Source organism: Strix aluco, chromosome 15 (genome assembly GCF_031877795.1).
Source record: "Strix aluco isolate bStrAlu1 chromosome 15, bStrAlu1.hap1, whole genome shotgun sequence".
Lineage (NCBI taxonomy): Eukaryota > Metazoa > Chordata > Aves > Strigiformes > Strigidae > Strix > Strix aluco.
Genome location: NC_133945.1, coordinates 5134737 through 5154027, shown reverse-complemented (window position 1 = coordinate 5154027; position 19291 = coordinate 5134737). Strand labels below are relative to the sequence as shown.

Genomic DNA, 19291 nt, shown 5'->3' with positions numbered 1-19291 from the left:
AGGGAAGACAGAAAGACTGTAATATGAAGAATTCACTTATTCTATCTTCTTCCCAGATAAAACTGGATAAAGAGAATACTTAAAACCTAAAAGGCAGTACAATCAGAACACACTAAATAGAGGCCGTTTTCATGCAATGCTCCTTCTGGAGTAGAGTCAGTGCAGAAGAAATTCAGTGAGACAACCTAAGAACTGAAAATAGTAGAGATCAGATGGTGTCTGATTTCTGCTTGTGAAAATCATTCATGGATTTCCAAGCTACACCATCAGTGAGAGTTATTACATCTCACACGTCACAGAAGGAATTGCTGGCACAACAGAGAAACTCACCGTTAGTACACTGCAAAACTTAGTAGATACTCTCCCTGTATTCCTTCCACAGCTGCAGAGTATTTCATATGTAACAGAATTAGCACAGTTTTACCACAGCAGCAAGAAAGAACTAGGCTGAGTAGCCTATGCAGGGGGTTCATATCCAAGCATAGCCCCAAGCCCTGATGCACAAGGAACCTCTAACTCTTCTGCTAAGGAGTTCATGGGCTGCTGAAGGCAGAATATGAATGTTTCCATTGCTCAGAAAAGCATACAAGTGATGTTTTAATAAATTCTTATTTTTTCACAGACCTAGAGATCAAACAAGTTCTAGAGTCTGTCAGACTTGACGCTGTGAGTCAAATGGCCCCAAATCAACTGAGCTGATCTCAATTGTCTTCATCTCCTGGAAAGTTTTCCCATAGCTTTTAATGTGAGACAGTATCAATAATGCACCAGGAGCAGGTACGCACACAACTACTTCAGGACATTCAGAGGTTCCTTTGAGAGTCTAGATCTAGTTGCCATGGTATTGGCAGGGGAATGCAGTTTTTTGCTTCAGTGGAATCTGAATCTCTTCTAACATGCTCTTCACTCCATCTTCTCCTTTTGTGTGACCATCATTTCTCAGACCAGCAACTTCCTCTGTCCTTTTCTCCTGTGCTCCATTGCCCCTACTCTCTCCCTGTGCATTCCCTTCCTCCTCCTCTATTTTTTCCTATATTTCTCTGTTAGGGGATTTGTATGTCTCAGTGCACCAATACTGTCATACTTGTACACCGGACTAAATGCCAAAATAGAATCAATCAGCAATTAAGATGCCTGCTTGTACTTTTACATCTGATATTCAATATAATTCAGCAACACTGGCCCAGGAGTGCTCTCCTGGTACCTATAAAAATGTTACCAAACAGTCATAATTCAAATGTACATTAGTTAGAAGATTAAAGACTGTAACCAACCGCTTTTCATATTAACTTTCTGTCTGGCTGTTTCAGTAAGCAGACATCACAACGCAAATGTCTAGATTTAATATTTCAAATGGGATAGCTCATTGTAAAAAGACATGAAAACCAGCAGAACCAAGGAGTATCTCAGAGTGCAGTGAACTCAGATATCCCTATTTCATGCCTATTCAGAATAAAGCATCTGCTTTGGGTATGGAGCTCTGCTAAAAAAACCCTTTAGTTTAATGAAGAGGGGATTTTATTTGGGGAGGGTGGGTTGCAACGGGAAAGTCACAATACAGTCTCTTTGGCTTTTCCTTGCTTAATCATGATGGACCACTCACTGATAGTAATGTCATAAGGATGAAAAGAAAAATGGTTTAAGCAATCCCAAACCAAAGATAACGACTGAGTGGCTTAGAACATCCTCTTCCACGTGTCCACCACATCATGGTATTCCGTAGTTGAGATTTCACAGCACTAGTATAAAAGCAGTCTTAAATACCTTAGGAGAAAGTAGCGGAAGAAGCAAGTACTTCAGGGATGTCCTCTGAGAAGCACAAAAAAAGAATAAGCATATTCTGTCTAGAGAAAAGGCAAATGCTAAAGGATATGGCCAATTTATTCTGGCATTACACAAGCTAGTTTCAAAAACGTCTTTTTAACTGTGTTAGTCTGTGTTGTCCTTTGAAAGAGAGGCATTCATTTACAGTCCATAGAATATTTCAACCCCCAAATCTGAAAACCCCTGAAACTGATTTTTAGAGCAGCCAAAGTTCTAATAGCTTTCATGTCTAAACATCAGAAACAATTTCATCTTAAAAACAGGATAAAAATTAATGAAGTGTGCTGAATCTTTTTACAAAGCAGAAAAATAAGAACAAATCTTTGAGGAGACGAGGCACATAAATCCCTGCTTCTGCACAGAAATGCAAGAAGATGGATTAATTCCATGAGCAGCACAAGAGAACAGAAACAGAATAAAAGAGGTGGCTGAAAATGAAAAAAGGCTAAAGAAGCTGCAAAGACAAAAGACTTATTTAAATTCCTCAGATCCAATAATAAGTAGTGCATGACAGTTTGACAATAAGTATGAGAAACTCACTCGAAGGAGTCGTGTGAGGACTTCTGACACCTCCACAAATGAGAGTTGATAACAGACAAATAATTTCATATTTTTCATACATTTCAAAGGGCTTCCACATCAAACAGGCAGGTGCTCCACAGCTGGTAATTTCATCATCAATTAACTGTTCAGTTCTGGCAATTCATTTGGTTCACACTCAACACCAAGCCTTTAAGTTCCTTTTAACACAGAGATATTTCTCAGTCCAGTGCCTGGCAGGAGAGTCCTGCCGATTGTTCTCCAACCACTGCTCCATATTATTACGGACACTGGGAGGCAAAGGGAACAGGAGGCTTAAGACAACAACAGGAACTACAGAGTGCTCCTCTCCATGCAATTGTACACCTACCACATCAAAGAACAAACCCCCAAAAAATCCACACAAACGACCAGCACTGCAGTCTGGAGAGGGTGGAGTGCTTCAACCGCTCATTGTCACTTAATTAAAATTGCGTGCTTGGGTACAATCTTTAAATCACTTTTCTAATTAGGAAACTCACTCTGGCCCAGGTCATTAGCTGTGCAACATCAGCATGGTACCAAAACAGCTTTGAGTCTAAGTGCACTAGATAGAGTCGTTATTCAGCAACGGTCTCTCAATCAGAACAAAAAATCCTCCTAAAAAAATGCACACCTGTTCAAGGAAAGGGGTCCACGAATCAGTCCTTAGTACTGAAGAGCACACAGAGTGCTGGATTAATCTAATTACATCGCTGTTGCTTTTTTCTGGCAAGCTATTTAACAAAATACACAGCGATGATTAAAGAATTGACTCTCACTTCTACTACAGAAGATAATTAAGATTTGTGTAGTGAAACAAAAGACAAATCAGGACGGCAAAAAAATCAACAAAATTTTCAGTGTTTTTTGACAGCTGGAGAGACTGTGTATTAAAATGAATTAAATGTAATTATCCTCATTACTTTTTCCTCAGTTGATTCTGAAAATGACATGAGATGATAAACTTTAGGACAATATGCAGCATCATTTTAGAGCAAACTGCTTTTTTTTTTTTTTTCAAGCATGGAATAAACAACCCACAGTCTTGCTCCACCAACAAGTAGCCAAAGACGACGAAGCACCACCTGAAAAGCAGATCAAGACTGACAGAAGTAGTGAGAGAAATACTCTGGTGTTCCAGGTTGGCAAGATACTAACTGAAATGGATTAAACAGTGTGCCATGTTTTTAAAATAAAAAGTAAAAAAATTGGTTTGGAAATAGGAGTGCACCAGCAAGTTTCTTCATTTAATTGGGACCCAGATTCTTCATCCTCTTTCAGTTACCAAGTCCTGGAGCCTGATGTTGAAACTAACATCTCATAATGACTTCAAATAATAGTTTGGACTCCAGCACTCCTGAAAATCTGGCTGCAGAAGAGACACACGCATAGCCTCCTCTTCTACCAAAGCAACAGCTTCTACAACAAAGCAGTCATGGCTACTTGAGTCCCTGTATTGCTGCCCACAAAGAGATGGTTACAGTCTCATCCTTCAAGTATTCTAAGTATTTTTAGATACTTCAATTTTCTGTTCTTGATCCCCATGCTCCTCTCTCCAGTTCTGAAGAACAACTGTCAAACGTACCTTTTTTCCCCCTTTTTATTTTTGGTTTTCCCAAACACTCCCTAATGAAAAGATTTAACAGAGTAACATACAGGAAGTGAAATTAAATGATCTCAGGGTACTTTCAGGGTTAAACTCAAGCTATAGAACAAGACTTAGCAGGTAAACCTCATGCTGGTTTAAGCTAACACAATGTATTTAACAGATAGAGTGTTCAGCTCAAGTAGCTTGATCACTTGAGGTCATATTTAGAGACACACAAGTACAGACCACCAGAACACATTCCTAATGCATAAGACCTGATGGCATTTTGTTTTCAGCATAAAACACATCCTAAAGATGTTTCCAGTTCCGATGCCAGCTAATGCATACTGCATGTAACAAGTGATAGAAGTATGCAGAGAAAAAACACATCTTTTTGTCACAAGCTTTTATACTCTCTAATTCTGCACAACGCCGAAGCATTGTTACCTGCTAATCCTAGTAAATGGAAAGTCAGACCATATGGGTAGCTTTCCAGCTGTCTCACAGAAAGAAGGAGAAAAAGGAAGATAAAAAGTGCTCTCCATATTTTAAGCACAGGCACAGTCCTGAATGACAAAGGCTTTTTCTTCATCTTATTATCTTTTAACAAAAATCCCCTGAAGAGCTGAACGCCAACTCATTACTAACTTCTGTGGATGAATTTATAAACAGTTTCAGGTAGCTCAGTTCAAAACATTTCTACTTTTGGTATTAAGTCTCAATGGCATTTGAACAGAAGGGGGAAAAAAAAAAATCAGATTTTAGGCTTCATTTCAAGATTATGATTTAATTGAGGACTTTTTCCCCATATCTTTGGCCAAAAAAACCAAGAACATTATAAAAGAAGACACTTGAAAATACCAAGCTGACTACAGGTTAGAAGTATGGGAAATAACATCTACAGAGACAGTGCTTATAAAAAGGCAGGTTAATGGGAAATTGGTTCACAATTACTAACAAGTTGTCAAATGCCCATGTTATCTTTTAAAAGACAGGTTATTTTATCCCTGAAGCAAATAATGCAGCAGAGTATTTGAGACTTCTCAACAGAATACACCATGCCTTTTCCTGTGTCCAAAAAGTGATGGAAAGGACTGTATTTTCTCCAGACTGCAGAACGGCCTGAAGCCTGGTTATAAAGCCCCCTGTGCACTGTACTGTGCAGCTTAGACATGCAGGAACAGAGTGCAGGCAATCATCAAAGAGGAGGAGGCTTCTTGGCACAATCAGTTCTACAGAATGACAAGGCTTTCTAAAAAGATGTCTCCCAGATGCAAGAGAAATGGATTATAGGAGAAGGGGGAACTATAAAATTACTGAGCCTTATTTGCAGCCTAAGCACAGGTCACAGAATTTTACTATAACTAAACACAGGTATGAATATTTTAAAGGAGAAGACTAAAAAACTTGGGGTCAAACCATTTTGTTTTCACATCACTAGACACATACAGAGACGACAAAAGTGAAACATGCAGTCATAGCCAGATAGAAGGAACGTTATGCACAGGCCGCCCATATTTCTGCCAGGAACAACAGTAAGTTGTGTCGATAAAATAAAACATGATCTGCATATGAAAGATAGGACGATCCAGAAAAAGGAAGCACTGGTTAACTCAGGGTATAACACACCCACTGGTATCAAGGTCCAAGGGGAGTTCATTCACTGAAACATGTTTTCAGTGAAGAACGGAAGATACGCCCGGTAATGACTGTGAGAAAGATGAAAAGCCAAACAAGTAAAACATGAGCTACAGGAAGCTGAATGAAAGGTTGGCTGAAAACACTGCAGTCCAATAAACACACAAAGAAAAGCACGGAGCAAGAGGAGATACAGATGCAGATTATCCAGCAGGATACAAAATAGAGAATTGCGCTGAACTGTTACAATTCAGCAAGTCAACAGAAAAAAGAGTCTCTGCCAAACAAAACTGAAGTCTATGTGAGAGAGGATTCCAGCATATCTAATCTTTTCACTGATCCTCTTTGCTGTTTTCACTGGAGAGGACTACTATAAGGAAATTGAAGAGACTTGTGCTGAGAAACCCTTATAAATCAGTTGTTGGCAGATGATAAAAATAAGCACCTAATAACTCTTAGCACATATAGTGTATGCAGCAAAAGGAAGATTAGAAATGCTGAAAACATTCCTCATGAACAAAAAACATCAACTGAAAACAAGTCAGGCAGAGTCATAGACTGGAAAGGGGCATCACTACACAGGTTTAACTTCACTAACTCAAAAAATAAAACTGTATTATCATGCTTATCCAAGAGCAGTCACATTTAGTGGACTGTGAGTAAACTGCCAGTCACTCAGAGCTGGCTCTACAACTAGTAATGCACTGCTTTGGCAAAGGGGTATTAAAACATTTTCTGTTATAAGCCAAGAACTACAGGATATAAAGTCGTGCTGAGCATTCCCAAGCTGTTTTACCTCAAACATCTCTTGCTCTGTCTTTCGATAATCATCCACGAGCTGCTCCATGTAGGTCAGATTACGGAATTTTTCTAGATAACTACTGTATTGTTTCTGCAGTTGCTCCTCAATCTTCTCATACTCATCCATAAAAGCAGGACTGGAGAGAACAAGCACAAACTACTCAGTGAAATATTGACCTCTACATGCAGAATTCTGAAATAAGCATTTTTGGTTTTGCAGCTTCCTCTCCATGTCTACTAAACCAATCTAAAAGGACCTTTTGTTTTTAAGGTTCAGAGACGAAAAGCATAAGACTACTTCAGCGACTAAAAGCACAAGACAAAAAACCTCATTAAACTATCCTGCAAAAACTACATACAGCAAAGGAAAGGTTATTGTGTACTCACTACCATTTCCTCTCAAACAGGCAGAAAGGCAACATTTTGGTCCCTTTAGCAGGCAAATCAAAATTAATTATCCTGCTGTTCCACAACTCAAAAAACTAGCTTGTAGCATGGCTGGTAAATCACCTACTTTGCGGGAGACTTATTTGCTGCAAAACTGTGCTGTGTCATTACAAGTGTAACTAGACATGACACCAGTAAGTGATGATGTCCTTATACTACAGAGCTAACTGTTGCACCCTGAAGAACACGACCGCTGTTTGATGCTTCACATCTACCCAATACTCTTCCTGCCAGGTCTTACTGATCAAAATGTGTGTATGAATCAGTCATTCCTTCCACCAGTCATTTTTCTAATATTTCCTTCTTTTTTCTTTTCTTCATATTAGGTAAAAAATAGAGCATGATCTGGTAGATTGTATAAACTTACAGTTTAATTAAGGGCAAGAAATCAACCCAAACTGTGAATCTGAACATCTTGATTTTACGGCAGGCTGTATCACTGCCTAGAGGAATTGATCCTAACAAGGGATGCATAATGAACATTTTTAGGAGTGGCTAAGAATGCTAGAGGCCTCTGGGAACAGAGGGAATGTTTGCTCTGGTTGCCATTTGCTGAACTACCTGACACAATCTATGTTTAATGACAAAGGAAGAGCCAAGGCATGCTACCTGACCATTTTGTACAGCTCAAGCAGCAATTAAGCAACTCCAACAAAAAACATTCTGGCCACTTTTAACAGCCCTGATATTCTGATTTCAAATTCATGGTAACAGAAAAATTAACAATAACAATTCAGACTGGGCATTTGTAGAGAAGAGAATCTGTCTCTTCCACAGGCCATCATCTCAGTCTCATTACACACTTCACTCCTTGCTGCTCTAAGCATTAACAACGCACCGTTCCATCATTTATGCTAACACTCATTTACACAGTGGATAATCAGTTCATAATCTTTACCGAACACTTTGTAGAGTTTGTAGCCTCTTCTGGCTTCTTTCCAGTTCCAATTTTCGTTTTTCAATCTTAGCTTCCAAATTGGCTTCATCCAAAGCCACATTATTCAACATGTCTTTAGTCTTTTGGACTTGTTCCTGAAAGAGAAGGATGGTGAACCATGGCTTGCACTGGAATAATTAAATTATCTTTCAGATGCTGAACATTCTTCTGTATAATCCCACATCTCATGTTATCAAATAACATTATAACAATGAGCTAGAACATAAACTGGCTAGGTAATGAACATTTTAAAAAGTTCTTTGTAGCCAGGATAGTGAACTAATTGGACATTTACAAATTTAAAATACCCTTTTTTTTTTTTTTCCCAGACATTCTTAAAGAAGAAAAGAAAAAAAACCCACAGCTTGCCCTGGACTTCAACTTTATTTTTTCTTCTCGCTGAAAAAGCTGTAAAAGACAGGAAGAAGCCTCTTCAAAAAAATCTGACAGAATACATAAGGACATCTCTTGACATGTAAGTATCTCAATAAATGCTGATGAGAAATGTATTTATTTCTTGGTACTATTTTAGGGAAATTTAGGTTTTTTTTTTTTCTCTTCAAGATAAAGGTCACTTTTATAAAGAAACTCTATCTGAGTATCTTCATCCTTTCCTAAGTCTTGCTTTATCCATCTTTTCAAAGTCTGGGAAGCATCCTGAACATTACAACACGTGCTACAGGAATCAGGAGCAGGAAGTGGGAATATTCCAGTTTATTAAAATGAGATGAGTATGTTCAGTGTGCTCATGTGCAGGAAACTATGAGCATCTTTTGAGTGAGAGAGAGAGAGAGAGAGAGAGAGAGGACTTCACAAATGCTGAAATTCCAGCAGTAACTGTTAGGTCCTGCTCAGCTGTAACAGATCATTTCATTAACTGGTCCAGAACTAAACCAGCTGAGTTACGTGTTACTGCTATTTCCCAAGAAGCCAATTGCTCTACTATGCTGCTGTTAGTTTATTATCACTACTGTGTAGATTAGCAATGCATATTAACAACATCTAGAATTCATATAGACTGCGAGTAGGAGCAGAAACACAATGAAAGATTGCCTGGAGTATCTATTGATTATGCATCGGCTGTTTAAATCTGGAACTCCACTCCTTGTTAATTACACGATTGGACTGGATACAGTTTGCAGTTAAATAACTTATAGTAATCACTAGGATTTAATTAACCACCGTACTTGCACAGTGGCTGCGAGTGCAGCTAATGGTTCAGAAACACAGGAACCCAAGCACTGGAGCAAGGACAGTGTTGCCAAGACTGGGACAGACAAAAGGTCCTCCAAAACAAGAACCATAACGATGCACTGGCATGGCACTAATTAGCACAGAGCCGGTTCTTCTCACCCCTTGGCAGCTCAGCTTTCCTGCTTCCGGGTACCAGCACATTCTGAGTTACCAAGTACACCCCTCACAACCCTGACTGCAAAGTTTACATGGCTTAGACAATGTAGGTGAGATGTAGATTTCTGTGCTGATTTAGGCAATTTTTATCCCTCCTGTAGAGCTTCTGGGGCTACTACTGAGCTCCTAACAGAGGCAGGGAATATGACTAAAATGCATTTTCTCCCAAGAGAGAGGCCAAGGGAGGCCAAGCGCCGTTCTTTGATGCATCAACTGAAGGAATGTTTCTACACATTGCACCAACAGAGTTATGCAGTGCAACAGTGACAGCAGAGCAGGTCTTAACCCGCTTATGTTCTCCTGGGTGCTGCTGCTAGCATCATTTACCCTTTCTGCTGCAGGCTGTGATTTCTGACTGCCAGCTCACAATCATCGCTGTGCCACAGACACCTCGTTTCACTCTGCCAGGAAAGCTATCGGTTTCAATTAACACACTTGTTCACTTTAAACACAACAGGTTTCCCAAATAAACCGTAAGGATCATCAGTGACCATATTCATTACAACAAGGAGTCATCACAGACTGCTCTCTGCCTTGATGAACTTCTGTTCACACATCTGATGTTACCTAAAGACCAAAGTCTGCATTAGCCATGAAATGAAGTTGAACAGCAGCTATTAACTAACCAGGTGCAGCACTACTTGGTCCAACCAGCTGAAGGTGATGTGTGCTCTGGCACTCTTAACCCTAGGCTGTTGATAAAAAGAGCTATGTCCTTCGTGCAGAAGAGGAATGATAATTTTGCAATTAAATAAATATAATTTTGCTTACCAGAACACAGTCAATGGCAACTTTCATCATCTTCTCAGCCTCATTTATCTCCAAAGGTCTGGCAATAGATTCTGTTCTTGCTTCCTATGAAATAAAAATACACCAATATATTTAAGCACTACACAAAGGAACTAATATATGCAGAGCTGAGGGTGGTCAAGCAACAATTATATGATCATCTGCATAATAAATGGAGCAGGATTTAGTGTTTGTTCACCAAGGCTCAGATGATGTAAAGAAAAGTCAGTTATGTGAGGCTGAGATTAACACTGACCAATTAAAGCATCTTTTCAAAACAAAGTAAGTGCTACTCTCTGAACTGCAAGTATTCTTGAATGCAGATTTTTGGAAACTGCACTGGTTATTACATGTTGAGCAAGGTATGCAACGTAGCACAGATTTCATCATCTTTACAACACAACCCATGAAAACAATAGTGTGGGTAGATGTGCACAGTGTCACAAAAATTGTGGAACAACAAGCACTGTGAACCCATCTCACTCTGCCAGGCACAGTGATCCTTGTTTTGATCCCAAAGGATGAAAAAAACCTCTTCCACCATCAGCAGTTTCAGGGACAGATGGTCTTTGGGGTATTCAGCATACACTTGTGTGTATGATGTCTTACAACACTAACCTGGGCATTATATGAAAATATTGAATTAATTGTTTGCTACTGGGAGGAGAGGAGGGAGATTTCTGCTGCTAAATGTCCCTAAAATCATCTTATGTTAGCAAACCATTTGGTAACAGGTGGATAAAGATGGAAATAGAATTTCTCTAGTGAACATCTGACTAAGAATCTAAAAATGCTTTATACACATTGCAACAGGCTGTACCCAGCCTACTACAAGATGAATTCTGGAAGCAGATACAATTACTTTGTTATCATGTCAGACACTCCAGATTGCATAGGTAAGCACTAGCACAGGCAGCCTAGCTCCCTCCCCACCAACTCAAGTTCAGGGAATTGCACGGTGAACCCAACCAGGGAGCTCATCCAGCCAAAAAAAGCAGCTTTTTGTGTGAGCTTACTCCTCTGCTGGATCAGTTCCCTGAACAAGCCTGCCACATGCTGCCCAAAGGCTTTTTTTTTTTTTTTTCCTGGCACAAGAAAAGAAGTAGAAGAAATATTACGTTGGGGATAGTGACAGGAGCTACATCTGTTGGTGGCAGTGACAGCTTACATTGCCTGAAGTGCTCGTGAATGTTCCCCTGTCCACACAGAAATAACAAGCTCCAAGCATCAGAAAGTTAATTTGGATGAAAATAAGATACAAGGAGTCTGCACAATACATATTCCTTGAGTAACTCCACAGGCAGACACTTTCGGAGGAAGACTGGACAAGAATAATGTAGCTCAGTAGCTATTCTGAGAACATTATGCATTTAACAAGCTCAACAACATGCCTATTTATTTGTGAGGACTTTGCCTGAACTGAAATGGTAGCCAGGATCAGCCTGGTGGAGACACTGCCCTGCCAACTGTACCGGGTTCTTCTGACAGCAACAGTGAGATCTCTGCTACAGAGCGAACGTATTTCAAACAAAATAGTTTATCACTCAGCAGGAGGAAGGAAATTATTTTCCTTCCCACTTTCAAAAGAGATAAAAGAAACAGCAAGGGCCTTAGATTTTAATTATAAACAACTCCCTTACCAATTTCCTTACAGTAGCCTGGTAAAACACCCACAGAACACGCACTAGTCGCTGCAGCGTGTGCTGGGTCAGGGTTACTGATGGGTTTAGATACACTGCTGAGATCTAGCTTTTTAAGTTGGAATAATTTATACAAGTTTAATGTCTTTTCTTCCTCTACCTTCCCTGTACTACCCATGAAAGTTCCACTTACAGACCACAGTCTTTATGCAGAAATCCGCATCATTTTCTAGAACAAGGTTCAGTCCTACAGTCACACTCACTTGGAAAAATGTATCAGGCCAATGAAGAGTAATGAAATTTGTTTTTTCAGACTGCTGAATCAGGGCTAAACTGTAAATGGAGAAGGTGCCTTGCACCAAAACAGACCAAGAGGAAAATCCATGTGGACCATTACAACCCATGACAGTGGACCATTATATTAATATATAATGGAAATATATTTGAAAAATAAATGTATGTTGAGGGTATCAAAGCTGTTGGCAAATTTTTAATGGATGTTTTTAACAGCTTCCCTGGGTATCCATCACTGGGCCATTTCCTGTTATCCTATGGAAACTCTCAAAGAGAAGACTTAGTTTTAATATCTCTTTTCAGGAAAGACCACGCAGCTGGCCATATAGAAGAGGATTAAAAGGAAGGCAGATCACATTAGAAAAATAAATACCCCACTAAGATTATGAAGGCATTAGGAAAAACATTTACTTTAAAATACCAGAGTTGGTCAATTTAAACATTGTTAAGCCATTAGCAAATTAAAGAAAATCAATTTAACAAAACCACTTTGACTATCTCTGACTCCCCACATGAGGAACTAAAGCACATTCTTCCTCCAGCCCAACTCATCCTCACTAGTATTTCTTACCCAATATAAAATATGCAGTGACACGACAACTGAGGTTTTTACAAGCTGGCTTTATATGAAGGCTCTTCTGCTTGTGCTTAAATCTGTGGATACAAATAGGCTGTATACTTGAAGGCAAAACCAATTTTCTAAATTTGTCCAAATACCAGGTATTCCATTGCCACTGGCTGTACTCATAAGTCCTTGTGCTCAAAAAAAGCACGCAAATGAAACTGAGCTGAAAAATATGGCCTCATGCATTTTCTTTTAAAGTAATGTACTCTTTGCAATTAGGTGTACTGATCAGAATACACATTATAATACACAAGAGGTTTCCTTTAAATTAACCATTAAAAATAGAGTTCTCGGGAGAGATGAAAAATATAGAAAAAATTATCAAGGCAAGGGGAGGTAAGAAGTAGAACAATTTATGACTACGCCTGGTAATTACAACTTGAGAAAACAAACGTACGCAAAATCAGAGAGGTATTCATGGACAAAGTGATTGTTTACCTGATTCCTCTTCAAAGCATCCAAGACCTCCCTGGCTATAGTTTTACATGATAAATACTAATTAAAAATCAGGGAAGCCAAGTGTAAAATTATTTTTGATGAACTAAAGCTGACAATTATTAAAGAAAACACATGAAGGCACACAAGAGACACCATTTGCTGGCATTATTTACCCTCCCTGGTTGGACTAATATTTGGTGCTGCATGGAAGGGCTGAGACTTTAATTCTTCAAGTTTTGAATCTCATTTTGGACAAAGCCAATTGGAAGTACTAACTAAGTTGGCTGGTTTAGACTTGAAAACTTTGTTTTCTTTGGAAATGAGACTTTCATCACAAAGTAAGAAAGATTTCTAATCAAAGACTTAGCTGACTGCCCCATCAAGCAGAACAGAGCACAGCCTGACAGGACGTTCCCCACAGGACATGGAAAGTAAACAGTGAAGCCAGTTTTGCCCAAATTGCACAAGTTTTGGCATCAAAAGTGAAGATAAATTCCTTAGCCCAAAACTGTATGCAGTCATTTCAAGAAATAACAGTGGTGTTAAAGCATTCAAAGCTCCAACTGTCTAAAGAATTTACTTGTCTGAAATCTGCATCCCTGCTGAGTGATGGTCCTGTGGGTCAAACAGCAGCGACGGAGAAGGCCACAGCAGATGGTCAGAGCAGAAGCCTGAGGTCCTGTCCACAGGCATCAGACCAGCAGCCAGCCTTCTGGAGGAGGCAGCGAGCTGCAGTTCTGGCTGTTCGCTGCAGCAACCACCTTTTGGTGGAGAAGTCAGCCAGACACAGGACCACAAGTCACCATTATTCTTGGAACACTCAGCTTAGTGTCACAGTACAGCTTCTTTCTGCCAAAAGATAACAAACCAACTGGTTCACCTAACCAGCAGTTCTACCTTGCTCAGCAAAAAAGCATCCTGCAGGACACAGAGGTAGTCACCTTACCAAACCCCCTTGCAGCTTCACTGCCAAACATCCAGCTAAACATAAACAGGCTGGTTGAAATACAGAATGCAGAAAAGCAGCACAGGAGTTGCCTTTTCTGTCACTAAAGACCTGTTCCACAAAGGTCTGCAGCCTTAAGTTTCCTGCATGTGGAAACACATGGACCTCTCTGCTCCTCCAGGATCAGTAGGGAATAGCTACCTTTTATTGAAAGTATAGTACCTTTCTAGGGTGTGTACACAAGGTCTGAAATACACGGTAATATGCAGATGACTCCATTGCCTGCACAAATGTGTCCACTGTCATCTTCCAGGTATGCCCTAAGTCCATATTATATTTGCCAGTCGTCTTCAAATGTCTTGGATCCCCTCAGACACCTGCAGTGAGACTAGATGTCTATGTTGCAGATTAAAAAAGCACAGTATGGCTTTGTCATCTTTCTGAATAATGAAAAAAGTCAACTCACCACCACCACCAAAAAAAAAACCAGAAGAAAAAACAGGTAACAGCTCCTGAACATTTGGATTTCAGCTCATTTGCATGTCAAATACAAGACAAGAAATATTCTATACTGGCAGCTAAAATTGTTGAGAAGACAAAACTCCCCAAAAGCATCAAGAATTAGCAGCAAACACCACAGAAGGAATTGGTATACTGGCAAGTATTGTATGGGCTCCACAGACCGAGTACCAGCAAAGGGTCCAGGTACAGCTCCTAGCATCTTCTGACCTTAGCAGAAACTGGTACCAGCAAACAGCACTTTCTAGGTACATTGTACCTTTCCATTGTGTGCAAGGTGTTACAAAGCTATTCAGAATCCTTACATGAACGATAATGTCGTGAGTCCGTTCTGAAATCTAGAAGCACTTTCATGGACTCAGTTGTAGCTTGATTTAAATGTCAGACCTAGAATGGGAAATAGCTGTACTATCGCTTGGCCTTCCACTGAAACCTGAAGAGCTTCTCTGAAAGTCAGCTGACTGTCAAGGCAGCAGCAGTGATGCTAGCACTTGTCTGTATGTGGAGGTTCCTGCAAAGTGAACTAAGGTGCACATTTTGAGTGCACTTGCTACTTTGAATTGTCTTGCTAGGCAAATAGGTTAATGTGCAAGAGGTAATCCATTCAACTTCATAGAATCGTTTGGGTTGGAGGGAACCTTTAAGGGTCATCTAGTCCCACCCCCCTGCAGTGAGCAGGGACATCTTCAACTGGATCAGGTTGCTCAGAGCCCCGTCCAGCCTGGCCTTGAACGTTTCCAGGGACGGGGCATCTACCACCTCTCTGGGCAACCTCTGCCAGTGTTTCACCACCCTCATTGTAAAAAACTTCTTCCTTATATCTAGTCTGAAACATCATTACACCCCTATTGATACTCCTGTCTCCTGGGTGCTGCAGTGCTAATGTGGAACACTGCAGCCACCCATCCTAAATTCCCACACTCCCTTGCTGCACAGTAATGTCACCATCCAGAAAGCCAAATGCACTTACTAGCCACAAAAATCAGGGGCAGGAGGATGCTACCATCTCTGCAAATGCGCTCCACTGCTTCCCTTATTGAGAATTTTCCCCCAGGAGCTTTATACTTGGTTAACAGTGAAGAGCCACTATTGTGAAAACTATTCTGCAAATATGCCCAGTGAAGCATTTTCAACTGGTAATAGTTTTCCATCATTATGCATCAAAAACTGATAAACCAGCTTCCTGCATGCTTGGTGTACGGACAAACAGATACACATATCTTCTGAACTACAGTAAGGAACCAAGGCAAGTAATTAAGCATGGCCAGCACACAAGTCACTCATGATAAATGTGGTGTAATACACGTATATACTGATGTGCTCAAGCTCTAGCAGAAGTTTCTAAACACCTTTTTCGTTTTGTGATAAGGACCAGAAATTAAAGCTTTTTTCTAACACACTGGTCTTGCGCCATTTTTTGACCACAGGTTAAATCCTTCCTCATTTTTCAGTTTGTAAGCCTGATACATACAAAAGCTGCATTCAGTCTTAGTCCAGGAAGCATCACAGCCCCGCTCCCTGCAAATAGGGGTTTTGCAACTACTGCTGTCTATGCAGGCAGTACAGCTCTCCTTCTGAAGAGTTTATTATTCAAGGAGTTCACTAACACACACTGTGATCACATTTGGCTAATATAGGGAATGGATCATTAGGCATTGTTATATAAGAACAGGAAGGTACAGGAGGGACATTAAAAATAATCCAGACCTTCTGAAGAAATCTAATACTTCCTAACAGCCTACTTTCCTCCTCAAGAGATTAAAGCTGAAGATAATTGAGCATTTGCTGCTCCCTGGCTATGTTGCTTTCTTCTGTGCTCATCTCAGCAGTCCACAAAGGGAATCCACAGAGACATTTCCCTACTCAGCAGCGCAGAGCCCTCAATCAAAGGCAGTGTCTGAAACCCCCTGGCTATCCCAATGTGTAAAACCATGCCAGAGGAAGGTCGAGATAGAGAACCAACTGGAAAGCATAATTTTTCTGCAGACCAAAAAGAATCAGAAGGCTTGCCTAGTCAGATAAAAAGTAACCTGAACATATGCTTTATGACTGAAGAAACCCCCTACAAATGCTGGCATACAGACTGCTGGGCAAGAAAGGGAACTTGAAACCTTTCTGACAGGCACAAAGTTACGCTGCTCTGTTCCCTCCCCACATACCCCTCCAGGTCCACTGGTCTTCTGATTCAAGAGCCAATTCCACTGAATTACCCTCAGCTCACAAACCCCAGCACGTGCTTACTGTTATCTTCCTACATCCATAAAAACCTCACCTTTAATTTATTTCATGTTTCATGGCAAGCTGCATTGGTAAAGCTTGGATTAGTCCACAGGACTATTGGGTGTCACTTAATGGGTCCTTAACCAGGAGGTGGCTTGTGATGTCTCTTCCAGAGTTTAGCAAGACAAGAAGGAACATATTTCTTCTAGCAGAGCAGAAGCTAGGTTTGTGAGTGAATTTCCTAATATAAACAGATAGAAGTGTCCTTGGGCAGCATGGACAGGTGGGAGCTTGCTTTTTGTTTTTTAAAGGGATAAAGAACAGGCTCATCAAAAAGACAAGACACCCAGTCAGACAAAAATCTTTCAGTTTCTCCTTTTATCCACATTCTTCTCTAACAAAATTAGAAATAGAATTTCCTTTTCTTATAGATAAGATACAAGAAAACTTCAGGAAGGGTTATGATTTTCTTAGGAAAAAAAAGCAACAAAAAGGAGTATATTTTTCAGCAGTATCTTTCAGACACATGAAGACGTCATGCAATGCTGCAGCAAAGGTAAGAGCAGGCGTTGTGTATGCAGCAATGCCACCCAAAGAGATTGTTTAAACTTTTAATTCACATCAAGCCTCTGACTTCAGCAAACATTGCCATACAACTTGGGTCTCCATTCTCAGCAAAGCTTAACAAGCAGTAAGTGAAGTGGCTGTTATATTCCAGCAACAGCAATACCAGGTGGCTCTCTTTGGGCAGGAACAAAGGCATTTTAAATAGCTAAGAATAGCTAAAACCATTGTCCTTACATTTAAGCCAGCACATTTTCCTCTTATCTAATTAAAATTTTGACATGGCTATACTTTGTCTCAGGAAGGAAGGTTAGGAATAATGAACAACCAAAACCTCAGATATTCAGAAGACAGTGTTTCTGATTTAGCCTAATTAAGTGGAACTTCTAACAGACTCATACAGATTTTGACAAATGCTGTGACATAGAAAAGATGGTTCAAATGCGATTTTCTTCTCTGCCAAACTAGAATGGTTTTTCAGTCTAGAAACAGTCTAGAACTGAACTCAAGAAGTCAGATCTTCCTACTAGCTGACAAAATTTTCCATGCACTGACATAACTGGTCCCCAAACTGCACAGAGAAATGTGCCACCCATCAACCTATAGCTGATGCTATGTCTTCAAGAGAAATACTCCTGGGAAGTTCACTACAAAATCATTTCTTACATAAAACACATCCAGAAATGTTATATCCATGTAACTTACAACCATGGCTATGGTTAAAGCCATCTAAAATACAGGACAGTATTGATTCAACTATATCTTACAGTTGTAAGGTTTAATTTTAGCTTCCCACTTTGCAATAAGCTCTTTTCCTCAAAACTGATAGGTTAGGTTTTGGTTAGAAGCAGGACAGTTCAAAGAAATTGAAGCAAACTAGGTAATTCTCCAGAGTTTTGGCAATTTCAACTACAAATTTCCACTAGAAATCATGTGCAACTTTGTAACCAAAGCACAGGAAATGAGAGAAATTAGTTTATCAGACTCCTCCAGGCAGTATTTCCTACCCAGAACTAACATTTGGCAGATGGAAAATGCTTCCAATGTTACAAATAAAATATTTTTTTGTAGTTAACGTTCAAAGAGTACTGAATAATGCAGTTGTCACTCAAATCAGATCTACCTGTCTACAGAAAGAGTAGGTGGCAAACTGCAACAGGGTGAGCGGGGGGAGGCAGGGAGGAAGGGCTCTTTAACCAAAAAGCTGCGAATAGTGAGATCCAAGTTAAATGTCCTTAGTGGCAACTCTTTTCGTTGTAACTAGAACCGTCTCAGTTCCACAGCTGGATCTAAATGCTTTTGGCTCTCCTAAGAGTTTAATTCCAGCGTTTCACAAACTGAAGTCAGGAAAGAGGTTCTCAATGACTTCCATCAGTTTTGGAACAAGCTTATACTGTGTGCATGAATACCAGTAACACTTGTAGTGATACCCTGTACTCAGAAATTTATTCTCCATAGATTGGGAGACACTTTATCTGGCTGTTAAAAGTTTTAATCTACAAAATTACAGAAATTACTTTGTTTACACAAGAGGATACACAGGGAATAAACAGTTTGTTCAAGGTCACAGATGGAGCAAGTGCCAAGAGGAGCATTAGAAAACAGACCCACTGCATTGCCCGACTTCAGCACAAGCTAAGTACGTATATAAAAAAAAAAAAAGATTATTTTCATCTTTCTTCAGTTTTACATGGCTTAGAGATAATAAAGATGTAAATAAAATGAAAACAACCTTGAGAAGGTCAGAAATCTTTATGCCTGCCACCAACACAGAGGCAGTTTTATTCTGGAATTTTTTTGCTTCGTTATCTTACTGCATCTAATAATTCAGCAAGTCTAAGCAAGGCAGCTTCTTGACAGGCTCCTGCTAATGTGTCCACAGGACCTCTGGCAGATGCAAAGTGGCAGGCACTCAGAGTCAGTCAGCTTTGCTGAGGTGTTATAAATAGCCGTAAATATTTCCTTTTGGATTTCAGATGTTCGATGTATAATAATAATGCAGGAGTGTCCTTTCTCAACTGATCACAACTGACCTTCAAAGTCATTACTG

At 39.9% G+C, this 19291-nt stretch overlaps 1 protein-coding gene across 5 annotated transcripts in view; it reads right to left on the bottom strand.

The window, feature by feature from the left end:
- Window positions 1-19291, bottom strand: part of CLUAP1 (clusterin associated protein 1) — a 70714-nt gene that overhangs the window by 38006 nt on the left and 13417 nt on the right. For all 5 annotated transcript variants that reach the window (XM_074841238.1, XM_074841236.1, XM_074841237.1 and 2 more), the window contains exons 6-8: window positions 9978-10061; window positions 7758-7891; window positions 6408-6549 (exon numbers count right to left, since the gene is read on the bottom strand). In XM_074841238.1, the coding sequence (XP_074697339.1) occupies window positions 6408-6549; window positions 7758-7891; window positions 9978-10061 (360 nt within the window). The remainder of the gene's footprint in view (window positions 1-6407; window positions 6550-7757; window positions 7892-9977; window positions 10062-19291) is intronic.